At 34.0% G+C, this 19,810-nt stretch overlaps 1 protein-coding gene across 4 annotated transcripts in view; it reads right to left on the reverse strand.

Moving 5' to 3' along the window:
- Nucleotides 1-19,810, reverse strand: part of LOC149807920 (CAP-Gly domain-containing linker protein 4-like) — a 96,877-nt gene that overhangs the window by 45,773 nt on the left and 31,294 nt on the right. For all 4 annotated transcript variants that reach the window (XM_089971995.1, XM_089972001.1, XM_089971983.1 and 1 more), the window contains exons 3-7: nucleotides 16,798-17,053; nucleotides 11,262-11,405; nucleotides 8,224-8,423; nucleotides 4,626-4,761; nucleotides 721-861 (exon numbers count right to left, since the gene is read on the reverse strand). In XM_089971995.1, the coding sequence (XP_089828121.1) occupies nucleotides 721-861; nucleotides 4,626-4,761; nucleotides 8,224-8,423; nucleotides 11,262-11,405; nucleotides 16,798-17,053 (877 nt within the window). The remainder of the gene's footprint in view (nucleotides 1-720; nucleotides 862-4,625; nucleotides 4,762-8,223; nucleotides 8,424-11,261; nucleotides 11,406-16,797; nucleotides 17,054-19,810) is intronic.

Below are 19,810 nucleotides of genomic sequence, written 5' to 3' on the forward strand. Positions count from 1 at the left end.
GCTTTAGACCACTCAGGGCCCCTAAAGCTTCAGTGACAAATTATTTGAAAAAATTAATGTTGTTGAAATTCTGTAACTCTGATGTCCACCCTCTCTCCCAGGGACTTCAGGACTAGGAACCAAAAATGGTACAATGTGGAATAAAATAAATACCAAACTTTGTGAAATTGCATCCAGCAACCAAGATGTGGAGAGATGGAAGAATAAAAGGACAATAGAAGGTATCACCATTTTCCCACACCTAATGCACAGAAATAATCATGTTCAATTAAAGCTAGAAATGTTCAGTGTCTCATTAAGTGATGTATTTACAAAAGCTTGTAGCACCTTCTTCCAGAAATTAGCATGTACAATAAAATTAATTATTTAAAAAAAATATATCAAAGTAACCAATATAAAATTATGTCTGAGTAATGAATCAAACAACATTTTCCAAGGGAGCAAAAAATTGCATTATTTTTAACAAAGCAATGTAGTGCCAACCAAAAATTATTGAAAATGAACTGTCATGTACAATAGCTGAATAAAAGAAAATTAACATTAAAGAATTGCAAGCAACCGACCTTCAACATGGAACTAATCCAGACAACATGGCTGTTTACTTTTAATTTAACTCCTCCACAATCAACAAGGAACTAATCCAGTCAGCATGGCTCCATAATTTAACCTTGAACATGGAACTAATCTCTGCCTACATATAAAGTGTACATAACTACTTACCAGTGTCTATTTTGGAAGTTACATGAGATACATCCACACTGGACTGCTTGACAAGTGGTTGTTTAGAAGGGCTGGGAGTTCCTGGAGGTTTCACAGTAGAACTGCCTGGCTTTGCAATCTTGCTGACAGGTGCAAATATTCCTAGAAAGGAACACACAAAAAATAACATGAATGTGGTATTATCACTGATAGCTTGCCTTTCTAAAGATAAGTACCGACGAACTTGCTATGGGGTTGGTTTGGGGTTTGAAATTAAAACAACAAAAATATGTACCCACGGTTTACATACAGACCTTAAAAAAGATAATTTAACTGATAAAGTGAAGACAGAAAGTCACAGAATGCATAGTTAATGCATACCAATTACAAAATGAAACAGGATGCAAAGTTAATGAATACCAATTACAAAATAAAACAGAATGCATAGTTAAGATACCAATTACAGAATGAAACAGAATGAAAAGTTAATGCATACAAAGTACAGAATGAAACAGAATGCATAGTTAATGCATACCAAATACAGAATGAAACAGAATGAAAAGTTAATGCATACCAATTAAAGAATGAAACAGAATGCATAGTTAATGCATACCAATTACAGAATGAAACAGAATGAAAAGTTAATGCATACCAATTACAGAATGAAACAGAATGCATAGTTATTGCATACCAATTACAGAATGAAACAGAATGCTTAGTTCATTCCTGCCAATTACAGAATGAAACAGAATGCATAGTTAATACATACCAATTACAGAATGAAACAGAATGCATAGTTAATACATACCAATTACAGAATGAAACAGAATGCATAGTTAATACATACCAATTACAGAATGAAATGGAATGAAAAGTTAAAGTATACCAATTACAAAATGAAACAGAATGCATAGTTAATACATACCAATTACAGAATGAAATGGAATGAAAAGTTAATGCATACTAATTACAGAATGAAACGAATGAAAAGTTAAAGTATACCAATTACAGAATGAAATAGAATGCATAGTTAATGTATACTAACCACAGAATGAAACAGAATGCACAGTTAATGTATGAGAATTACAGAATGAATGTACATGAAATGATTGCAATATGAAGCAAAAAGAAAATGGAGAATACAGAATAATAAATAATAAAGGCAAACAAAATGCAAATGCATTTCTTAAATGGATTTCAAAATTTATTTACCTGTATTTTAAGCTGCCACTAAAGTTTCAGTCAAAAGTCATTTTGTATGATAATCTAGGATCAGAATAATTTATTCTTTACACTGACAATGAAGTTTTAATTAATTGAAAGCTGTTACTCTAATAACTGCCACTGATTTGTTGACATGATTCTTTACACTGACAATGAAGTTTTAATTAATTGAAAGCTGTTAAATTACTCTAATAACTGCCACTGATTTGTTGACATGATTCTTTACACTGACAATGAAGTTTTAATTAATTGACAGCTGTTAAATTACTCTAATAACTGCCACTGATTTGTTGACATGATTCTTTACACTGACAATGAAGTTTTAATTAATTGAAAGCTGTTAAATTACTCTAATAACTGCCACTGATTTGCTGACATGATTCTTTACACTGACAATGAAGTTTTAATTAATTGAAAGCTGTTAAATTACTCTAATAACTGCCACTGATTTGTTGACATGATTCTTTACACTGACAATGAAGTTTTAATTAATTCAAAGCTGTTAAATTACTCTAATAACTGCCACTGATTTGGTGACATGATTCTTTACACTGACAATGAAGTTTTAATTAATTGAAAGCTGTTAAATTACTCTAATAGCTGCCACTGATTTGCTGACATGATTCTTTACACTGACAAAGAGCTGTTAAATTACTCTAATAACTGCCACTGATTAGTTGACATGATTCTTTACACTGACAATGAAGTTTTCATTATTTGAAAGCTATTAAATTACTCTAATAACTGCCACAGATTTGTTGACATGATTCTTTACACTGACAATGAAGTTTTAATTAACTGAAAGCTGTTAAATTACTCTAAAAACTGCCACTGATTTGGTGACATGATTCTTTACACTGACAATGAAATTTTCATTAATTGAAAGCTGTTAAATTACTCTAATAACTGCCACTGATTTGTTGACATGATTCTTTACACTGACAATGAAGTTTTAATTAATTGAAAGCTGTTAAATTACTCTAATAACTGCCACTGATTTCTTGACATGATTACCAGTAGCTCTAGTTGTACAATATTTATCTGAATGAAACAAAAGAAAACTTTCTGATAAATATCATGTAACTATATTTTTACATCTACTGCAGTTGTAGTTATATTACTTTTATAGTCAATTCAATGAGGTCCTTGGAATTTTATTAACTTGCAATCTTATTTAAGCACAGACTTAATAATACAGGATAAAGAAGCAACAGTTCTTTCCATTCAATGCTTATCAAGAATGGAAATTCTTAAGTTTTATAAATGATATCAAAATGAACAACAATGGAGAATGAAAGTGATAAATATTAAATCAGAATGAGATGATAGCAGAAATGTAAATGTGAATGAAATGTGAACAGAATGTAAATGAAGTGCAGATTTGGTAAAAAATTATCTCTTTCGAAACACAAGAGGAAGACATGATACTTTCAAGCAAAATGTTTAGTACTACATGGTAAATTGTCCAGAATTAACACATGGTTTTCAGGATACTGGACAGATGTATAGAATTAAGCAGTGGTTTTCAAGATATTGGGCAGATGTCTAGAATTAACAGGTGGTTTTTAGCATATTGGGCAGATATCTAGAATTAACAAGTGTTTTTTAGGATATTGGGCAGATGTGTAGAATTAACAGGTGCTTTTTATGATATTGGGCAGATGTCTAAAATTAAGCAGTGGTTTTTAGGATATTGGGCAGATGTCTAGAATTACCAGGTGGTTTTCAGGATACTGGACAGATGTCTAGAATTAACCATTTTTTTAGGATATTGGGCAGATGTCTAGAATTAAAAGGTGGTTTTTAGAATATTGGGCAGATGTCTAGAATTAAGCAGTTGGTTTTTAGGATATTGGGCAGATGTCTAGAATTAACAGGTGGTTTTCAGGACACTGTGCAGATGTCTAGATATAACCAGTGGTTTTTAGGATATTATGCAGATGTCTAGAATTAACAGGTGGTCTTTAGAATATTGGGCAGATGTCTAGAATTAACAGGTGGTTTTTAGGATACTGTGAAGATGTCTACAATTAAGCAGTGGGTTTTTTTTAGGATATTGGGCAGATGTCTAGAATTAACAGGTGGTTTTTAGGATATTGTGCAGATGTCTAGAATTACCAGGTGGTTTTTAGGATATTGTGCAGATGTCTAGAATTAACCAGCTGTTTTTAAGATATTTGGGCAGATGTCTAGAATTAACAGGTAGTTTTTAGAATATTGGGCAGATGTCTAGAATTAACAGGTGATTTTTAGAATACTGGGCAGATGTCTAGAATTAACCAGTGGTTTTTAGGATAATGAGCAGCTGTGATAATAATGTGACACTACTGATAATGATAATACGAATCTGGTAGTAATATAATAACACTTATATGTTATGATAATAAAAAGGGAGATAAGCATGAAACAAAGGGAGAAGGTAACAGCAACACAAGTGTACTACATTTAAGAGAGCAGAACAATGTTTAAGATACAAATCTAATACTGAGTAGGAATAAGATGCTTTAGTAAAAAAAAAAAACAGTAGAAACTGACAACAGTCTGTGTTGTACACTTTGCTAAAATAGGTAAGTAGGTCTTAAAAATATCTGTACATTTAAGAACATCTTTTGCAGATCATAAAAATGCTTTTATTTATGTTAAGTAGTGACTGATCAAGCCTAACCTAAATTGTTAATCCAAGTAATAATAATATTTCATACCCTGGTTACGAGGACAAGTGAAATAGGATATTCCTCCAATACTGCCATCATTCTTCCCTGCTGGCTCATCCAGCTCAATACCTGCCCAAATGCCACCTGCAAACTCTGTGGGGCCACAGTATCGCAAGGTGCCCATCTAAAGAAAAAACAAACAAATATAAAATGAGTACCTAACAGCCTAATGCAGCTTTTCTGGTCATAATTGTTTTATTTCTAAGAAGTTTGGAAAATCTGCCAACTGATAACTTTTCATACTACTCAACATATAATTTCAGTTAACTTCTTGCTTGCAATAATGCTATTCACTCAGTCCTTTTGATATGCTATATGTATGTACAAGTTCTACCATAACAGGGGCACACAGTGTTGCTAGGACTATACATGTGTTTTGAATGGATGATAACACAGTTCTGTTTGCAAGAGTTTGCATTTAATGATATGAAAGAGGATATAAAAGAAGGCCTAGGTCGCCGTGTCTATCTTCCAATCAAAGTATTGCTGTTAAATATGTCACCTTTACCTCGAGACCAAAGGGGACGGGGAAAGAGGTCAAGAATAGTCCCATAATGATTTATCCCAAATACAAAGATATTTCATCAAAGGGTTTAAGAAATGTAGGCAAGATTTTTTTTAAAAAAGTTTAACAAATATGTTAATACAAAATTTTATTGACTGTGACCTTGACACAAAAGTCAATGTGGCAATCAAGCAAACATACCCAAGTAATGGTCACAGCAAGGAATAGTATGGAAAAAGCTCATCATCACAAAAGGTCCCAAAAAGTAACAGCTGAATGAGTATATAAAAAGTCATCCAATATGAACAGATTGAAGATCATAGACTAAAAAGTCATTAAATATGAACAGGTTGAAGATCATAGATTCCTCATACCAATTACACAATGAAAAGTGTATGTTGGTGAATGAATTTTACAGTATGACACAGTCACTGAGATCACTTAAAATTTCTTCAACAATGAGCCAGTGTGACCAATTAGCAGCAGGTGTATGACCAATTAGCAGCAGGTGTATTACCAATCAGCAGCAGGTGTATGCCAATTATTATTTGGTTGCAAACCACTGATGATTTTTCAAGGTCTTGTATATTTTTTTGTTGACTTTATCATTTTCTCACAGAACTGTTACAGTGCTTATCAAAACTATAAGTATTTTTCTTTGTCATTATTAGTAAGAGACAGAAAGTCACAGCCACATAATCTTATAGCCAATATGTCAGACCTACCAACCCTAACACGGCTGTCTCAGTAAGACAGTTTATTTTTTTCTTTAAGTTTGACCAGTTTTCAGTAAGGTGTAATAAAATATATACTGCCTTTGCCAAACTGGAAAACATGTATTTTTGAGTTGGGTATTCGACACTGATGCAGTAATGGTAAACATAATGTTCAAATGAAAAGTTCATAAAGTATATATAAACCTTATTTACCTCTAGTACAGTTGCACAAACTTCAGTTTCAAACCCTATGCAGTCAAATGCTTGTTGATATAATAATTGGATTTTGTTTCAATCTTACATGATGTAGGAAAAACTTACCTCCCACCATGAGACATACTCAAATCGAAATGTGATGTCTAATAAATGCAATTGTGTCCCTTCCTGCTTTTATTCACAAGAATCTGAATATTTCTTTTTATTCTTCTGTACTGATTATTAAAATTTTTTAAGCAGCTTATTTTCCTTTCATCTTCAACATGTACCACTTGCTGGATGCCATTTAAAAAAAAATCTATAATCAACAGTTTGATCATGCAGACACTTTGCATAAAATATATGTGGAATATAAAGCATCTAAGGTACTACTGTAAAGTTAGTCTGGTTCCCTGACTAACTCCACTAAATCTAATATGAAACCTGGAATAAACTCAAACATGGCCGAGCCAATTATCTGGATTTTACTGCAACAACAGAAGAATCCAGTTTTTGCTTTTATTATGGAAGTCCATATTTTAAAGGTCAGTTATCTAGTTGTAGAAATGGCAGCCATATTTAATGATGAATCAGAATCACCTGAAAATCTTGAAAGATGTTCATGCAAGAATGTTTTACTTCAAATTTGGTCAGTATCATTTGTACAATTTAAAAGGACTTCATTCCAGCATTTTCTATCAAAATTGGTTAAATTCTATTCAGCAGCTTTTGAAAAATTATCTGAAGGTTGTTCTATTTTTAGTAACAGTAGCCATATTTGATAACTGATCAGTATCATTTTGTACAAACTTTAAAGGTCTTCACACAAGAATGCTTTATGTCAAATTTGGTCATACCCTGTTTAGCAGCATTTAAGAAAAAGTCCTTTAAATGTTTTTTATATATATTTTTAATAACAGTGGCCATGTTTGATGGCAGATTGGTAACATTTTTCAACATCTGAATGGTCTTCAAGCAGAATGCTTTCTGTCAAATATGATCAATTCTGTTCAGCAACTTAAGAAGTCATTTGAAATTCTGTAGCCATTATTTGAGGACATGCTGATATCATTGGTATCAATCTAAAAGGCCTTTATGCCAGGATGTTTTTGTCAAACTGGATCAAATTCTGTTCAGCAGCAGTTTTTGTGAAGAAGTCATTTGAAGGTTTCACTGTTTTAGCAATGGTGGTCATATCTGATGCCAAAATGTTTTCATTAACATTTGATTAAATTCTGTTCAGCAATATCTGAGAAGTCATCATTTAGGTGGCACTCACCAGTTTTGTATTTTGCATAGGGTTAAAATTTTATAGAAAAAGAATTTAAAGAACCTTTAATTCCCTTTAGTTTGGTATATGATTGATGGGTGTAATATGGGTTACAGAGTATACAGCTTGGCCTTACTTCAAATGTGCACCTCTCAAAAAAACTGCTAGCTCCACTTGGTCATTTTAACTTCTGGACGTCAGAGGTAAATTGTAAAAAAAGAGCAGATAATGTTTTTTAACCTTTTATATATTTGGTAATTCATTTGTTATACTTTCAGAAGCTGTTATTGTCTAGTTTGGCAAGTTTCATCTTATCTATTTTAAAAACTGCTAAAGATAGTGTACTTTAGACTAATTCAAGCTGATTGTTTTAGCACAAGGGAAGACATTTTAGTTAGCTGTGTGCTTAGATCATTTACAGTCTCTTCAAGTACAATATCCAATAAAAGTTCAGCCACCATACATGAAAGTATCATAGAGGTATACCAACATTCTCTCCATTGTGCATGTTGCAAATGTAAACAACTTCACCTTAACACCCACCACTTTTTCTGAAGTTCATAATATCTGTAGAGCACCCCGTTAAGGCTTCTGTATTTTTAGTAGCAGCTGCCATATTTGATTGTGGATTGGAATCATATATACAAACATAAAACAGCTGTGTGGTCTTTTGGCTTTTATGAAGAAGCTAAAATGAGCAATTGCTGACAGACGAAACACAACAAATGCAGGACCATGCACCAGGATCACATGGTCATATGGTCTAGTGAAGTAGAAATTCATGTCTCAAAGGTAAGATTTTTCTTAGGACTCTGAATTTAGTTGCTACCCACAAAATTATTTAACAGCAATTATTATTGAACAGATTTTCCACATGCACCCTGTAAGACCTAAACTTACCTTAATACCTCCAACCACTACTTTGTCCCCAATAGAAAGCCCCATTGATTGCAGCGTGACTTTGCTCTGGACCAAATCATAGCTTGGTGGGGGCTTCCTTTCTACCACACTTGAGGTTTCTGACAGTGTTTTCTTCAGCTTGATTACAGTTTTGTGTATCTCAGGGTCTGAGTCTAATTCACTTGGATCAGGAATGCAATCTGTTAACAACATGTAAATGATACATACCAACATCACAAAGGATCCATTATTTGGCCCATTTTACTTTTTGTACAAGAAAAGATCAGGTGAAAATTTATATTTCATAAAGAAATGTGTAAAAAAAATCACTGTACCATTATTTTCTCCAAAACTGATTGGGAAGTTAATTTTACCTGTACAAAGTTGAATAACAAAAGTTTAATTTGAAACTGGCCAAAAAAGATATAATTTAGTGAAAAAATGGTCAATAAAACAAATGGTAACTAGAGCTATTAGTGATAAGTGTATCACAAAGAGTCATGCCCACAACAATTTTCTCCATAGGGTCTTAAAAAGTAGAACTTGTGTAAGGAACCATAATTAAGTGATAGGTATTCTGGGGTCCTGACTCCTCTAAACAATGATACATAATGCTTAAAATCCAACACCTTCAAGATCTTATCAATATAAGTAACATTCAATGCAATGATCTACCTTGAAGACATTAAACTGATTGACAAGGGACATAACTCTCTCAAAACAGATTAAAGGAAATTGATAAACAAGGAACATAATTGTCAAAAATGACATGAAATTAATTTGAGAAGGGACATAACTCTGTCAAAACTGGAGAAGGTGATACAATATTTACGTAAGCCAGGATAAAATCCATAAATGGCAAATTCAGCCAGAATATATTGGATGGTTCCTGAGCTTCGCTTAGTGCAAGGAAAATTCAAAGTTTTCATGTGAAGACAACATCCTCAACAAAAAGATTGGCACCATACAGCCATTATTGTTTTGACAGGCCATTAAACCCCATTACATAAATATCATATAACTCAGTCCATAATTGAGTACATGAAACTAAACCCATAACAAACACTTGCAAGTCAATGAATGGTTCTCGAGTTATTCTGATTACAGTATCTAATGTGAAGGTAAGTTGATTGTCATGGGACATGGCCATATCCAACTGGCAAAACCCAACAATGGCACGTCTAGTCCATAAGACAATGCTGGTAGCAGGATACATGTATACCAAATGGTTGTTGAGCTGTAACAGTGAAACTGACCACTTAAGAAACATTAACACTGAAGTTAATCGTGGGTGTGGATGTATGGTTGCATGGTCAGACATGCATACTGATGCCCAAATTATAGCTATGTTGAGCTACACCAAGACAGACTTGACAGAAAAGGAAATTATCATATTTCTTTGTGTATCAATTTTCATGGATTTTGTAGTATACCAATTTTCATGGATTTCATGTTATACTAATTTTCATGGATTTCATACCACACCAATTTTCATGGATGTCATGGTGTACTAATTTTCAGGGATTTTGTGGTTACTAAAAACCAGAAGTTTAAAGACCCCAAAACAGCAAAGCCATTATGAAAACCACTGGACACCTTCAAAAAATTAATTGGTGAAAAGGCAGTAGCAATAGCTCAGTCAGCAAAGCATTGGACTCATAATCCAAAGGACCTGGGTTTGTCATTGAGAAAGGCAATATAGCCAATACTGTGCTAAAGGTGATGTTAAAGCCACGAAAAACAAAAACAAAAATGGCTCATAATACTATGAAAATAAATGAATTGATTGAATCCTGGAATTTTAAGCTTACACAAGTACATGAAATAAGAATGCGCCTAGTGTGACATCTAAAAAATTAGTGCAAATGTTTAGACCAATGATAATGCTGTGTACAGTAAAACCTGATTTGAGTGACCTTTGATATGAGTGACTGTCATATATGACCAAAACTGTAATGCATGAATCAATTATCCAACAAGCCTTGGTAAAGTTATGCTGTGCAAACCAAATTAAGGTCAGATTGGTAATCAGGGTATGTAACTCCTGTAAACAATGTTGATCATGTCACAGGCAGCTGGAAATTGATTCGTTTTGAGGTTTCATCAATATAATGATACATAAAAACAATCTTGATTAAAACCCAACCATTTCGGTAAAGTTATTCTGCACAAACCAAACTTGAGAGATGGACAGACTGACCAACGATGGGATTACTATAATGGTTCTGATGAGTTTGTCATGCTGTGGCCTAGCGAGGCATCAGTCTTTCTGTCTGGCTTTTCTTTTTATTAAAATAAGTATTGTTGATAACAAAAGATTTGTACTGGTCTCTGTGAATTAAGTAATGACTCTTTTCGGTAAAACCAGTGCAACAGATGATATGGAACCTCAGTGGTCATAAATTTACTTTTGCAGTAGTACCAACTGGCTGTTAGTCCCATACAAGTCATCCAAATTTAGCCATTTTCAACCAGTCAACCAAGTGAAAACCAACAAACTACGAACACAACAATGACTTAAATCATCTTTTTAACTATTCTATTGATATATGTGTTTTCATTTTCCTTCGAATTCCAAGAATTTATTTCTACCATCATATTCCAAGTACATGTATGATCAAAAGCTACTACTGGTTTGTTACACATCTGCAAAAGAAGCAATTCTGAAAAGGGTCTTGGAACAGGTTCTGCTTCCTACTGCTGAATGCTTACCTAAGGCGATCACTCCGGCAGCCTAGTGGTTATGGTTTCCACCTCAGATTTAGGAGGTGGCAGGTTCTAATCTCGGCCGAGTCATACGAAAAAACTTATAAAAATAGTTCTAACAGCTGCCTCACTAGGTGCTGAGCGTTAAGAGGTTAGTGTTAGGACTGGTCAGCCTGGTGTTAGGATAATGTGACTGGGTGGGACATCATGCTACATGTCTGCGGCATGATGCCCCAGTGCAAGACATTACTATAAACTGCCAAACTGCAGACATCGTAGCGATACGACTGAATTATTTTTAAAGCCACGTTAAAAATCCAGATCACACTTACCTAAGGCAGTTCTCCCTTTTTCATCTTTCAGCTCGACATTGGCTCCATTCTGCAGAAGGACCTTTACTGCCTCATACGCCAGGTTAGAGGCAGCAATGTGAAGTGCTGACCCATTGTCATACTCTGAACACGGACTGTCAATGTCTGGATAAAAGACCAGTTGAAAAGACAATAAAAGCACAAGCAAAATCTCCATGGAGATGGTAGAAACATCATTTAGTTATTAGGATGATGCAATGTCTTTCCATGCAGCCTGTATGCAAATGAGTTCAATTAAACTTCCATGTGAGATTGGTTCTTCTTAATTACCTTACGAATCTTTGAAACCTTTCAAAACAATGTTAATCTTTCATATCTGTAAAAGGATTCAGGGTATTAAACAGGTTCTATGATGGACTCAATTTTAGGGCAAAAAGACGTCTCTCAACTTTGAACTGCCAGAATAGAGTGTATCGAGGAAAAAATGTACAATTTTCAAAACAGTCACTTAAAAGATACATTTTTACTAAACCTTGGAAACAAATAATATAAACATAATTTAAATACTCACTAGAAAATTATGAAAATTATGAAATATTTACACTTTTCTCAGTATGATTCAGAAAAACTGTTGCATTTTGTTGTTTTTGAACAAGACAGTAACCCTGACACTAGGCTATTATTGAAAACAGGTTACATATATCAAGATGCAAGTTCTCTTCCTATTTGTTTATTTCACTAGATATAAGGCTATAAACCTCCTGAGTAATAATAACCTGTTCATGTTTGGGTTGCTAATACATGTACATGGAATTTCACGCCTGATTGGGTTATTAATACATGGAATTTCACGCCTGATTGGGTTGCTAATACATGAAATTTCACACTATCCTCCATGTTTCTATTATGATCTTTCTCTGTCAATCTCCAAGTTTTAAAATATAACTGCCATTATAATCACTAAACTACACATATGGTAATCAAAACTGTTTTACATTGCTCTTTGAACAGAAACAAGAACAAAATTTGATACTGCACTCAGAATACAAAATGCATTCAATGCCCAAAAATAGAGACTGAGTGGTTCGATTTGAGAAAAATATTTTCTATGAATATACAAGCAAAACGACAGCAACTGGGATGACTATTTCACCTGAAACATGCCCAGCATGGATTAAAGTAAAAAAAACCAGCATAAAATGATAATACACTGCTGTAGTCATGTGACTGGTCAGCAATGATGGAGTCTACAGGTAGTGTGTGTTATGTATATTTCAGTCATTTCCATTACCAACTAAATAACTTACACATATTACATTTTAAGTTAAGCAAATTCTTGTGCAAAATGGATACACCACCTTAAATAATATACACAACCCCTCCTGACTTGACTACAATGATCAATGACTGGTGTCACCGATGTCGATTCCAATTCAGTGATTTCCCTCCCAAAAAGAACTTAAGAAATGAAGGATGGGGTTCAACATTGAATGGATGACTTCACATCCTTAGGTGGAAACTGCTGGATCAGATAACAAGTCTTTCATGTAGCTAAAGTTTCATTCGGATCCACTTGGCCACCAACCAATAAGGTGTGTGTGTGTTTTTGTGTGTACATATAATTTCTTGCACAATATAACAATATTTTTGTTTTTTCAATAGCTATGAAAGCTATCATTCATATTACTTTCCTGAAAATGTGATAAGAAATCAACATTGTGTTTTATCCGCAAGTTGCTCTTATATTTAGTTTGCTCTGAACAAGAGAAACGTAGTTTGATCAGCAAACCCCGACTGGAGTGGGTGCTGTGGTAATAATTGTTCATTTCTCTTTTATCAACATATGAAAAAAGAGCAATTGTTATTTTAATATTTTAACTATTTTGAAACCATGTAAATAAAAAATATAGGATAAAATTACCTTCAATTATATTTGAAATATTTCTCCAACAATAAATAACTAGAAAGCAATCTGAGTGTAGATTTATTACATGATAAATTACATGGTGGTATTTTTCAATCAGTATATGTTATCTGATTATCTGTCAGAATTGCAAATAAAAACAAAATAACTTCAATCAGTGTGCTATTTTCTACAAGCTTCACAATTTCCACAGATGAACTTACAATCACATTATGTTTTTGACATTTGGAATAAATATATCTTGAATAGTTCATCAATTTGTTTACATATTATTTAGTAAAGTCATACCCTTGAAAGCTTTGTATCCTTTTGTAATGCATTAATACCATATATATTCACTAATAAGATGACGTAAACTGCAAACAACAAAGATCCTGATCTGCCATAGCATAATGCACCTGTAGATCAGAGTCTACCAGTATGTTGCTTGTTATACTAATTACTCCTAACAGATCAGGGTCTAACTGTATGTTGATTGTTATACTGATTACTCCTAACAGATCAGGGTCTACCTGTATGTTGCTTGTTATACTAATTACTCCTAACAGATCAGGGTCTACCTGTATGTTGATTGTTATACTGATTACTCCAAATGGATCAGGGTCTACCTGTATGTTGCTTATTATACTGATTACTCCTAACAGATGAGGGTCTATGTTGCTTGTTATACTGATTACTCCTAACAAACTGCACAGACCCAGATTTGGCAGCGCATTATATGACAGCAGATCTGGATCCAAGCCGTTTAAAGTTAGACTCATTTTATAAGCGAGTAAATATGGTAAACTGTATCTTCCATTTCATTTTAGAATATGAAAGTTCATTCCCTGAAAAACTTCATGAAGAGTAGGTTAGGGAAGAGGTTGACACTGAGGGTGTTGAATTACCAAATTACAATTAGTACAGAAGGACTCTGCCTGAAAGATTTTAATTTTAATGTGACAATCATATATATGGGCAGGTGAAGAAACAAAAGACATAATTTATTTAAACTGAAAGACAAATCAGTTTGAAAATAAATCATGTATGTACTAACAAGATATGGCAAACTGCAAATGTGTAAATAAAGAAGCAATGTAATTATATGTACATCTTTTATATTTCATTTGTATACATTTTTTCAATTTTACATAATGTGCATTTTTTAAAAACATTTAAGACCAATGAACTCTTGCAAACTGAGTCAGAAATGATGATATTCAGTTACCTTTGAGATGCAGCATTGAAAATGTATCTCAGGGAAACCTATGTCCAAAGACGAGCAGCCACAAAACCTTATGCTAACTGAAGGAATTGAACTTAGGTGTAAACTGGTACAAAGGTTATAGCTAAACCTGATAAATTTCACATCAGTGTTTAGCTTTTCGCTCTGTAACTCAACCGTAAATACATGTACATACAACGAGTAACTTGTTCTATTCACAAAGCTGTGCAATGTACTGTACTGAGGTGGAACAAATATGATTACGGTAACCATAAATGTTCAATATATGATAATTGTTGATCTAATAAATTTCTTACATTTTTTCTTCATTTATTAATTTTTTTATTTGTGCTTGAATTTTAAATACAAAATTAAGAATTTAAATTGTGTTAATGTTCTTGACAGAGGCATATTTAGGTGACATCTTTTTGTGACTACAATTTTTTAGTGTAACATTGACATATACCATGAAACAAAATAACAAGTTAACTAATGTATGAAATTGTGAAATGTTTTTTTTTTATTTAAAAAAAATCATGTTTCTTAGTTTTATTTCTCATCTTAAATCACAATATTTGATATTCTTTCTTAACCAAACAGTAATCACTGCTTCACTGACTCCATGTGGTCTTTTCATGGTAATGAAAAACTGCTAAAGCTTAGATGTGCTAAACTTAATTACAGTACTAAGCTTAGATGTGCTAAACTTAATTACAGTACTTCATCCAGGTGTATTTGCAATTTATTTACTTTTCTTAAGGAAATAAACTTGGTTCTTTAGTTTTGTTTCTCATCTTAAACCACCATAATACATACAACAATTAATGTTTAATTGCTCTGGTGCAGTGTTTTTAATGGTACTCAGCATCAGCTAAAACTCTTATGTGCCAAATATAATGATAATGCATTGTCTTGCTAAATTCTAGCTTGTACATACATTTCCAAGGCATCATGGTAGTCCAAATAGGCATAAATACTAGGCCTAAACATTCACAAGACAGTCCCAATAGGTATATATAGTGGGCCTAAACTTTCACATGATAGTCCAAATAGGTATAAATAAAGGGCCTAAACTTTCACATGATAGTCCAAATAGGTATAGATACTAGGCCTAAACGTTCACATGACAGTCCAAATAGGTATAAATACTTGACCTAAACTTTCACATGATAGTCCAAATAGGTTTAAATACTGGGCCTAAACTTTCACATAGCATCCTGCATTCAATCTTGACTGGCCAAATACATTTAAAGTGTCAAGATGGGCAATGTCAGAAACTTGTACACTGTGAAAGACAAGCTAACTATCATTGCCTAAGCAAAAGTAACAGAGCTGCTGGGATGAAGTTCCATGCTGGAAAGTCTTCTGCTAGAGAGCAGAGAAGAAAAACAGATGAGGACACATCGTGACTTTTCAAAAGTGACAATGATGAAGAGAAATTTGATGCAACAGACTAAACAACAACAAGGCAAACCTTAAAATGACCCTTTTAAGGACTAACCCATGCAATTAGAAAAATATATATTCAATATTGCCACCTTTTGGTTCTTTCTTTTAAGATATCTATAAAATATTATTTCCCATGATTGGGTGGCACATACTAACAGAAAAGATCCGAGAAATGGTCTAGCACTGGTTTACTGTAAACCAATCAAGCACTGCCTAACAAATGATGATCAATGAACTATCCAGAATAGTTGACTACTGCTGTACTATGAAAGTGAAGAGAAAGGATCAAAATTTGAAAATATTCTGGGTCAAAAATGGGTGTGCATTTAACACGAGTATTATCCAAAATGTGGTTAATCACAATATTTGTGTAGAGAGAACACAATACAAGCATTGTAGCAAATTAAGCAAGCAATTGATATTTGTTAAAATTTTATGCTCATTAGAAGTGGGTAATCCTTGATTTTTGGTAGTACTTCAGGTAATGTTCATCTTTGTAATCCCTCATAATGATATTTACTGGCCATTATTCCTCTAGCAAAAGTAAAATTCACTTTCATCTACAATGGGTAGGCATGGCTTCATATAGAAATTTACTGGCCATTATTCCTCTAGCAACAGTAAGATTCACTTTTATCTACAATGGGTAGGCATGGATTCATATGGAAATGTACTGATGTACTGACCATGCATCATTCATATGGAAATTTACTGGCCATGCTTCTTCTAGCCAATAGTAAAATTCACTTTCATCTACAATCGGTAGGCATGGATTCATATGGAAATTTACTGGCCATTATTCTTCTAGCCAATAGTAAAATTCACTTTTATCTACCACGGGTAGGCATGGATTCATATGGAAATTTACTAGCCATTCTTTTCCTAGCAATAATAAAATTCACTCTTTTCTACAATGGGTAGGTATGTATTCATATGGAAGTAAAATCAAAGAAACCATATAAATATTTGAAGTGACTTACCAAGACCTTTGGTAGCTTTGAGTAAAACTTTGATTGTTGGTACTACATCGAAATAAGCTGCATAGTGAAGTGCCGTCATACTGGTCCAGCGACACCTAATGTATGGGTCAGCACCCTTTGCTAGAAGCATGCTGACAACGTTAGCTGCCTCTTCTGGATTCCCAATTCCAGCTGCACCAGATTTGCTGGCATAATGTAGCAAAGTCATGTCTGTCAACCCATCCCTGTCATTGATATGTGAGTCTCGCTTCAAAATCTGGAAAGAAAGTGATTGCAACATAAAGTAGCAAAGTCGTGTCTGTCAACCCATTCCTATCATTGATATGTGAGCCTTGCTTCAAAATCTGGAAAGAATGTCACTGCAACATAATGTAGCAAAGTCATGTCTGTCAACCCATCCCTATCATTGATATGTGAGCCTTGCTTCAAAATCTGGAAAGAATGTCACTGCAACATAATGTAGCAAAGTCATGTCTGTCAACCCATCTCTATCATTGATATGTGAGTCTCCCTTCAAAATCTGGAAACAAAGTCATTGCAACATAATGTAGCAAAGTCATGTCTGTCAACCCATCCCTATCAATGATATGTGAGCCTTGCTTCAAAATCTGGAAAGAAAGTCATTGCAACATAATATAGCAAAGTCATGTCTGTCAACCCATCCCTATCAATGATATGTGAGCCTTGTTTCAAAGTCTGGAAAGAAAGTCATTGCAACATAATGTAGCAAAATCATGTCTGTCAACCCATCCCTATCATTGATATGTGAGCCTTGCTTCAAAATCTGGAAAGAAAGTCATTGCAACATAATATAGCAAAGTCATGTCTGTCAACCCATCCATATCATTGATATGTGAGTCTCGTTTCAAAATCTGGAAACAAAGTCATTGCAACATAATGTAGCAAAGTCATGTCTGTCAACCCATCACTATCATTGATATATGAGTCTCGCTTCAAAATCTGTAAAGAAAGTCACTGCAACATAATGTAGCAAAGTCATGTCTGTCAACCCATCCCTATCATTGATATGTGAGTCTCGCTTCCAAAATTTGGAATAGAATGTCATTGCAACATAATGTAGCAAAGTCATGTCTGTCAACCCATTCCTATCACTGATATGTGAGCCTTGCTTCAAAATCTGGAAAAGAATGTCGTTGCAACATAATGTAGCAAAGTCATGTCTGTCAACCCATCCCTATCATTGATATATGAGTCTCCCTTCAAAATCTGTAAAGAAAGTCATTGCAACATAATGAAGATGTAGCAAAGTGAAGTCTGTCAACCCATTCCTATCATTGATATGTGAGCCTTGCTTCAAAATCTGGAAAGAAAATCATTGCAACATAATATAGCAAAGTCATGTCTGTCAACCCATCCCTATCAATGATATGTGAGTCTTGCTTCAAAATCTGGAAACAAAGTCATTGCAACATAATATAGCAAAGTCATGTTTGTCAACCCATCCCTATCATTGATATGTGAGACTTGCTTCAAAATCTGGAAAGAATGTCACTGCAACATAATGTAGCAAAGTCATGTCTGTCAACCCATCCCTATCATTGATATGTGAGCCTTGCTTCAAAATCTGGAAAGAATGTCACTGCAACATAATGTAGCAAAGTCATGTCTGTCAACCCATCTCTATCATTGATATGTGAGTCTCCCTTCAAAATCTGGAAACAAAGTCATTGCAACATAATGTAGCAAAGTCATGTCTGTCAACCCATCCCTATCAATGATATGTGAGCCTTGCTTCAAAATCTGGAAAGAAAGTCATTGCAACATAATATAGCAAAGTCATGTCTGTCAACCCATCCCTATCAATGATATGTGAGCCTTGTTTCAAAGTCTGGAAAGAAAGTCATTGCAACATAATGTAGCAAAATCATGTCTGTCAACCCATCCCTATCATTGATATGTGAGCCTTGCTTCAAAATCTGGAAAGAAAGTCATTGCAACATAATATAGCAAAGTCATGTCTGTCAACCCATCCCTATCATTGATATGTGAGTCTCGTTTCAAAATCTGGAAACAAAGTCATTGCAACATAATGTAGCAAAGTCATGTCTGTCAACCCATCACTATCATTGATATATGAGTCTCGCTTCAAAATCTGTAAAGAAAGTCACTGCAACATAATGTAGCAAAGTCATGTCTGTCAACCCATCCCTATCATTGATATGTGAGTCTCGCTTCCAAAATTTGGAATAGAATGTCATTGCAACATAATGTAGCAAAGTCATGTCTGTCAACCCATTCCTATCACTGATATGTGAGCCTTGCTTCAAAATCTGGAAAAGAATGTCGTTGCAACATAATGTAGCAAAGTCATGTCTGTCAACCCATCCCTATCATTGATATATGAGTCTCCCTTCAAAATCTGTAAAGAAAGTCATTGCAACATAATGAAGATGTAGCAAAGTGAAGTCTGTCAACCCATTCCTATCATTGATATGTGAGCCTTGCTTCAAAATCTGGAAAGAAAATCATTGCAACATAATATAGCAAAGTCATGTCTGTCAACCCATCCCTATCAATGATATGTGAGTCTTGCTTCAAAATCTGGAAACAAAGTCATTGCAACATAATATAGCAAAGTCATGTTTGTCAACCCATCCCTATCATTGATATGTGAGACTTGCTTCAAAATCTGGAAACAAAGTCATTGCAACATAATGTAGCAAAGTCATGTCTGTCAACCCATTCCTATCACTGATATGTGAGTCTCACTTCAAAATCTGGAAAAGAATGTCATTGCAACATAATGTAGCAAAGTCATGTCTGTCAACCCATTCCTATCACTGATATGTGAGCCTTGCTTCAAAATCTGGAAAGAAAGTCATTGCAACATAATGTAGCAAAGTCATTTCTGTCAAAGAAAGTCATTGCAACATAATGTAGCAAAGTCATGTCTGTTAACTCATCCCCCCCATCACTGATGTGAGTCTCGCTTCCAAAATCTGGAAACAAAGTCATTGCAACATAATGCAGCAAAGTCATGTCTGTCAAAGAA

The sequence above is a fragment of the Sinohyriopsis cumingii genome, chromosome 1 (genome assembly GCF_028554795.1).
Source record: "Sinohyriopsis cumingii isolate HCF-2022 chromosome 1, ASM2855479v2, whole genome shotgun sequence".
Lineage (NCBI taxonomy): Eukaryota > Metazoa > Mollusca > Bivalvia > Unionida > Unionidae > Sinohyriopsis > Sinohyriopsis cumingii.